Source organism: Pavona decussata, unplaced genomic scaffold (assembly GCF_977016875.1).
Source record: "Pavona decussata unplaced genomic scaffold, jaPavDecu1.1 SCAFFOLD_114, whole genome shotgun sequence".
Lineage (NCBI taxonomy): Eukaryota > Metazoa > Cnidaria > Anthozoa > Scleractinia > Agariciidae > Pavona > Pavona decussata.
This window is the reverse complement of record NW_028145528.1, coordinates 1416321-1423748: the sequence shown is the minus strand read 5'-3', so window position 1 is coordinate 1423748 and position 7428 is coordinate 1416321. Positions and strand designations below refer to the sequence as shown.

The following is a 7428-nucleotide window of genomic DNA, read 5'->3' as shown; positions in this document are numbered from 1 at the left end:
TCTATTGGTACCAGACCCAGCGCCACCATTGTGTACGTCCACGTTAGTCCCGTTGAAATCTCGGTTGTTTGGTCCACCATCTCATTCTTAGCGTGGATTCCACTGCGTCAGGCAGAAGAATTTTTTAGCTCTGCAAGCAGGGATGCAGAGCTATTAGCTGAAGAAGATAATTCCAAATAATTGTGGTCCAACCATTCCCTCTTTGTCGAAAATACTCGAGAGGAACTCGTAGCCATCTGTGCCTCGAAAAAACCTTTGGAAATGTAAGTTATTGTGAAAGCAACAGAAGGAGGATGTTCTTGGACGGGTTCCTGCAACATATACCTGTGAAGTCCCATCGTCCGTAGCCCAGTCGAACAAGCAGCCAGTGCGTTTTCTGCGTGCAGTTTTAAGATTCCATGGAAATTGTCCATACACAAAGGATGAACTTGTTCACTTTTTAATTCCCATTGTTGCTCCTTTCTTTTTTTAGTTCCACGCGATAGAGTTTTTAATATTAGCTGAAGCTTTAGAAATTAAAAAAGAACATCTTCTAGACATGATTGTGCATATTTTCTATTAAAAAAAATTGAATTTAAGCCTAACATTTTTTCCCGAAAATCCAGCGGGAGGGGGGTTTTTTGTTTTGGAAATCCAGACAGGAGGGGGATTTGTGCTTCAGGAAATCCAGATAAGAGGGAGAATGGGTTAAAAAAAGATCCCACCCGTCGGAGAGGGGGTGTGGATTTTTTCTGGAATAACCCATTTTTAATAAAATATTTATTAATTATTGATAATAAATATGTGTATAAATATCTAATGAAACTTTTATCTGAAACCGGACTTTTTCTTGAAGTTGTGACCACGATCTTTCATTTATAAATAAATGCATCTTGGTTGGCCTTTGTTTAAAAACTTTCATTCATAAAATTGGGAAAGAGAAAGAGGAAAACTGACTGTCACAAACCTAAACTTTAAAAAATGCCACCAGAGATTTTAACAGGAACAAGAGGAATAACAGTAACTGGAAGCTTACTAGTGTGGTACTCTCGCAAAAAAGCACTGCAAATTTACAACAGTTAATCTAGAACAATAAATTTAAAAAATGCTTATTCAGCAACCTAGGATTGCCTATATCCCATATAAATGCCATCTGGAGCAGGATAGAATCTTCTTATTTGAGAACAACGCATGATGGCAAAACTCGTCGGTTCCCCTTTCCCAGTTTCCCATATTTCCATAAACAGTATTGCCTGTAGGCTGCCTTTCAATAGGAATTGGTAGAATAATCAGGTTCCTCAGCCAGTATGTCAAACCTTGCCCGGATAGCTAACATCAGTACTTCCCGGTCAAGGCAGCCGTTTTGATACATAGCGAACAACGTGATGCAAGTTCTTTTTCTGCAACAAACATTCTCCACATCCAGAGGCATAGGTCTACAAACGGAACAATCACACCATTCAGGAGCATCAGCAGTTCGATCAGGACCAGGATCAGGTTCAGAAGTGTCACTGATTTCTGCTCGGATGTTGTTGGCATATTCCAAACTACCTCTGCCTTGGCTGTGAAGCCTGAGAAGGATTTGGTCTTTTTCATCCATAGCCAGGGTTTTTATGAAGTCCTGACAAAAAAGGTAGGGATCATACGACATATGAGAAAAACTTCATCCTGGAAAAAAATTATTTTCCACATCGAACCCTCCGTGAACCGGAACCCTCTAACTTTGACAAGGCTACACTACAAGAATACTATAGAAAGTCAGCTTGAAACAAAATGAAGAGACCATGGCTACCTTTCATTTCAAAAATGTTGGAGATGACTAATACAGATGATTCCCGATAACTCGAACCAATTTTCCTTTCCCTTCAGGTCATTTTCTATATAATTTTACCCTCGACAACTCCAACTCCCGATTACTCAAACCTTTTTCAATTTCCCTTCAAGGTTCGACTTATCGGGAGTTGACTGTATTTGAAACAAGTTCGATTCAGCTGCCAATTTTACAGTATATGTATAACAATGTGAGTGTGGTGTCTTATATTGCGTTACAAGCTTGCCCACTCGGTTTGGCATTCTTGGAGCGTGGTTACGAGCAGGATTAGAGAAGTAGAAATTTCCATTAAAAGAGTTAGAATTATAATCGAGGATTCCATAACTGGCGACGAGGATATCCCCGACAAGCTCAACCACGACTACAACTCAATTTACAGTCGTCTCGAAACAACTACATCGGATAAACATAGAAAACAACAACATTCTTCTCACTACCACGTGCGCTGGCCGCCATCTTGAAACTGTTTATGAGGTGAAAATCCAGACTTCTCGACTCAGTTGAACGATATTTTACACTCACCACAGAAGATTCCCCCTCAAAATTGCATCACAAGATTACACTGAAGAAAGTCAACACAGGGGGTGAAGGATATAGTGATGAGTCCACTAATGAAGACGAACAGCTCTACGAGAAGATATGAATATCAAAGACTTACTTGCCTATGGCCGGGGCATAGAAATGTCTGACAAGCAAGCTAAAGGTATCGAGGAACACGAAAAGTTAGCCAAAGTATTGCCAGTCCACACAGAAAAGCGAACGTCCGAAAACAAGAAATGCTACAGGTGTGGCGAACACTACCCTCATAAAGGGTGACCTTGTCCAGCCCTGAAAGAAACGTACAAGCACTGTCACAAAAAGGGTCATTTCGCTACGGTGTGTAGAAGTAGATTAACTGCCAAGAAAGTCAACACAGGGGGTGAAGGATATAGTGATGAGTCCACTAATGAAGAATACACCTACCGTATCACTCTCCACTGCGTGTGTGACAAGGCACAGCCATTAACTGAAGTTATCATTGGAGAAAAGACACTGAAATGTCTAATAGGCTCAGGAGCGGGAGTGAATGTTGTTGACACGTATACTTTCAATCAGATGGAGAATATTCACATTTCACCTACTTTAAAGAAGATCTATGGCTACAGATCTTTCGATCCTTTGCCAGTTGTTGGAACGTTCGAAGCCAACATCAAGTCGGGAGTGACCAACCAATTCAAGGTCGCACAATTCTGTGTTGTTGACGGACAAGATGGAAAACTGATAGGCTACAAGACGGAAACTGATCTCTGACTGCTGCACATAGTAAACTGTGTATCAGCACTCCAGGTGGATGACATCCTGGAGGAATACAAAGATTGCTTTGAGGGGCTGGGGAAGATGAAAGATAAAACTGCGAAATTATATATCAATAGTAGTGCAAGACCAATAACCCAGAAGTTCTGAGACCACCCACAAATTTCGAAATTAAGGAAAAAACAAAATGGCGGCCAATGCGGAGAACAATGATAAATGTGCAAGAGGAGTTGTTTTGATTTATTCCATGAAAAATCATTGAAAAATAACCATTTGAAACAATAAATGTTATTTTTTGAAGTGGATATGTCCTGTTAAGGACAAAGAAGGCAATATTCCGATCGCAAAACACGGTCTGTGATAGTAGAATTCAATCCACTGCCATTTTGGTTACATTGTCATGTTGACTAAAGCCCCTACCAGTCACTAGAAGGCCTTTTTTTCTCCTTTGTTGAGCCTAAAATGACCATCAGCATTTGTTAGCAGTTTTGCACAAGATGTATGCGTAAATTCAAGCGTGCGGCGGTCAAAACTTGGCTGAAAATTGAAACGTTAAATAACTTCGTCTTCAGTTTCGCTGTTTGTTTTGCCATTTTGATCCACTTACCTTAAAAATGTTGGGCGTTTGTCCTCCAGAGAAGAAGACGAAAATAGAAAGAAACAAGCGGACCAACGCTCAATGAGATCCAGCAAAGAGAAATCCACAGTTCAACATAACTGTTGAGGTGAAGAGGGAAGACGAACTGTGCAAGGAAGACCTTCGCAGACGATGGAACAATGCCAAATCTGCCATGTGGATCGACAGCACTACATCTTCAATGCAAAATGCATATCTTCTGGAAGTCCTTCTTTCCAAGTTTGAAACGATGCTACCTTCAGCCGTCAAAACTGGGTCATCTTCTGTACAATCTACGATATCAAGGCCTATTCCACTGTCCACCTAGCCTGTTCAGCCTCCAGTAGTGCAGTCACCAGCCAGGCCTGTACAATCTACGATATCAAGGCCTATTCCACTGTCCACCTAGTCTGTTCAGCCTCCAGTAGTGCAGTCACCAGCCAGGCCTTAACCTCGGCGGCCTAAAAAAAGGCAGCTTTACGTAGATGCCACAGTAGAGGATCCTTGCTTTGTTTGCACTGGTGAATCACTGGAATCACTGGTAAAATACTTCAGTAGCAGTCCCAAATGTGAATTCTGTGGTGGGGATCACAAATGGTCTGGGCTGAAGTTCACGAACCAAGGGCACGTCTGCTGCATCGAAGTCCCTTGTGTTTGTAATGACAAGGTCGTCTGGCTGAGTTCAGGGATTCTTGGCCATCCTGCCAGGTATTTTGCAAACGTGAGGTAAGATATATACCTTTTTATTGTCTTCCTGACTGCCCTATGACTAACGCATGTGTATATGCAGGGGAAAATCCTTATCAGGCAGGTGCAACACCACACAACGTATAGCATTCACCTATTACTGCTGTCTGTATGTCGTGCATATGCCTGTGCAATGTTCATAGACTTTGCTCTCTTTGTATGCCATGCTATTGCTGTGGTGGGGGGTACGGATATTTTCTGGAACCACACAATGCAGCTATATACGTAGGCGTCATTTATCATATAAAATATTTCACGTAAAATTGATTTCTGTTGAAGTTAGGTTCAGTACTTTATAAGCTTATACATTTTGTAAGACTCCTGTTCTGTAGGATGGTAAATGCATTTACTAGTAGTGGACTAACCGAAACCCAGTACCACAATTTTTGCGAGGCCGCTGGTATTGGCTCTGTCATGGACAAGTCAATTGACACGAGTGGGTACTTTACCTTGTTTGTGCTACTAGGTTTTCAAATAATTCATTTCTTTTTACTTTCATTTTTTGTTGTCGCAGCTAGGAATGATCTTTCATTCACTTACCTGTTAGACGTTGTCTCTCATCTCCTATGTAACCAGTCTGCGTACAAAATCTCCACCATATTAGCCGTAGGGATTTGCATGCTGTACTCTAGCTTGTTTTATTCAGCCAATAGATGACAAATTAATAAACCTTCATGGTTGATCAACGTAAAATTATTGACAGTTCTGGGTTAGATTAACTGATCTTCTTAAAAATATATATACATGCATTTATGATAGAAATTTCACTTTCTTCACAGTTTACAAGGATGAAGGTTTTGGCTACCTTAGTATAGTTAGAGATCTAGCCCAGAAGTCTATGGCAGATGCAAGAAGGGAGATTCAAGGAACCCCTTACTACATCAGAAACGGTGATGTAAGTAAACTTGTAAAGGTCGAAAATGTGGTATATATGTGGTATGTTACCTAACGTCACTTTCACTCTGAAGATGGCTACCACGCAGGTTGCCAAAATGACAGTCATTGTCACCAACAACAGTTCTTTTCAGAACAGCACATTCACCCGGACAGTCAAACTAGACATGCATTAATAATAAGGCCAGGCACGATTCCAGCCGGGCAACCATGCATTCCACTGTTTAAGCCATTTCTAGAATGCACCCAAGCTCTGTCAAAATGCTTACCATAACCTACACACAAGGGTAACCCTTTCACTAAGTACACATATACCCTAGGTCAGACACATGCTCAACCTGAGAACAGATTTTACCTGCAACATAGACAGTGCTGCAGGCTATTAGCCACTATCTCTCTCCAAAAAGGGGTATCAATCAGACATACATATACCCTTCAGGTTGAACGCTTGGCTGCCTGAATCAAAATATCATTTGTGAAACCACATCTTATATTTCTTTGACATCGGTCACATTGTTGGGGAGGTGGCCTATGACTAAGTTATGGCTCTGAAAAAATGGTTTCAGGAAAAAGTCATCAAGAAATCTTTTGATACTTGGCATGGTGAGTTACAACTTCTTAGGACAGGGTTCAAATTAGCACTTCCCCACACACCCAGGCAAGTGTAAATTCTTTTGGGCAAGTACAAATTTATGATCATTTTGTGTTTTTTTTTTTTTTTTTTGGGGGGGGGGGGGGGCATTCTCTCAGTAGTAAGTACTATCAAACATCTCACACTAAAACAATGTACCCACTTCAGTTTTACAATCATTATATGTTTAACTTTATTTCCTTTTCTTTATTTTGTCAGTGCCACTGCAACTTTATGTATGTATAATATGTGGCAAACTATTAACCTGAAACTGAATTAAATTATTTTCACCCAGTTTGTCTTGCTTCTATAAATAGACTTTTAACATGTCAATGCTTTCTAAACATAATAGGTACTAAAGGAGTAGCATGGGATATGAAAAAGGTTTGCACTGGTTCTCGCCGTGTTCCATAGATCATGCATATGGGATATGGAACAATGGGTTTGTGTTATATTTATGTACAACATGAAAATGGCATGAAACCACCTTGCTGTTACTTACTTTCTCGAGACATCCTTTTTATGATTTGCTCTGTTCAGAGAAAGAAAAGGGATGGCACTGTAGTTGAAATTGAGTCTCCACCTTGTGTTCAGGATAACAACATCAACATGGGTTCAGTAGATAAGTTTGAACAGAAAATCAAGAAGGTGGTGGAAACGCATTTTCACTTTTGCTTAGACTTGACAATGGTCAATGCTTACATTGTTTACTGTCACACTTTCAAATTGGTGCAAAAGCCCCCAAATGCTAATCAGAAGCCTCTAAACCAGGTGCAGTTTCGATCTCAGGTTATTAAAGGGTTGGTGGGAATTTTTTCGTGTAGGAAGAGATTGGGTCCTCCAAACCCCCAGTATGCCTTTCCAGTTGTGAGAGTGTCTGGTCATGAGTCTGTAAACATTGTAAGGCTAGGTATCAAGAATAGGGGAAGATGCGACGATGCTGTATTGGGGTTTCAGGAGCCAAAAGAAAGGAAACTTGCTTTGGGAACAGGTTGCTGTTCTCAATCGTTCTAAGAGAATGTTGCCTTTTGAATTGAAGTTAGATATATATCGAGCTTTCATTGCACCGCATTTCAATTACAGCTCAGAGTTGTGGAACGACTTTGGCAAAAGAGGTTGTGCCAAAATTGAAAAAAAAAAAAATCAATGAATGAGCTCTTCGCTTTGTGACCTGCGAAAAGTCAATCACGTAGGAAACGTTAAAACAACAAAACATGCTGTCCCCGCTTAATCAAAGAATTGTTGAAATGGCCACTGGTGTCTACAAAGCTATCATTGGGTATAAAGTCCCTTGAGGAATAGGTGAGCTATTGCATGAACGATCAACGAATTATAATCTTAGAGGAAAACACATCCTCGAGCTACCCAAATTGAATACAACCACCTATGGACTTAAATCCTGGAGATACACTGCAGCTAAGATTTGGAATGCTTTTC

The 7428-nt window shown here is 40.5% G+C and overlaps 1 protein-coding gene and 1 pseudogene across 1 annotated transcript; one reads left to right on the top strand and one right to left on the bottom strand.

Moving 5' to 3' along the window:
- Positions 1 to 815: 815 nt before the first annotated feature.
- On the bottom strand, positions 816 to 2992 carry LOC146470086 (uncharacterized). Its single transcript, XM_085121960.1, has one exon. It carries the CDS (start codon positions 1628 to 1630, stop codon positions 1247 to 1249), a length of 384 nt encoding a protein of 127 aa, XP_084978086.1. The 5' UTR covers positions 1631 to 2992; the 3' UTR covers positions 816 to 1246.
- Positions 2993 to 3717: 725 nt separating this feature from the next.
- LOC146470085 (uncharacterized) lies at positions 3718 to 6405 on the top strand (annotated as a pseudogene).
- The last annotated feature ends 1023 nt before the right edge of the window (positions 6406 to 7428 follow it).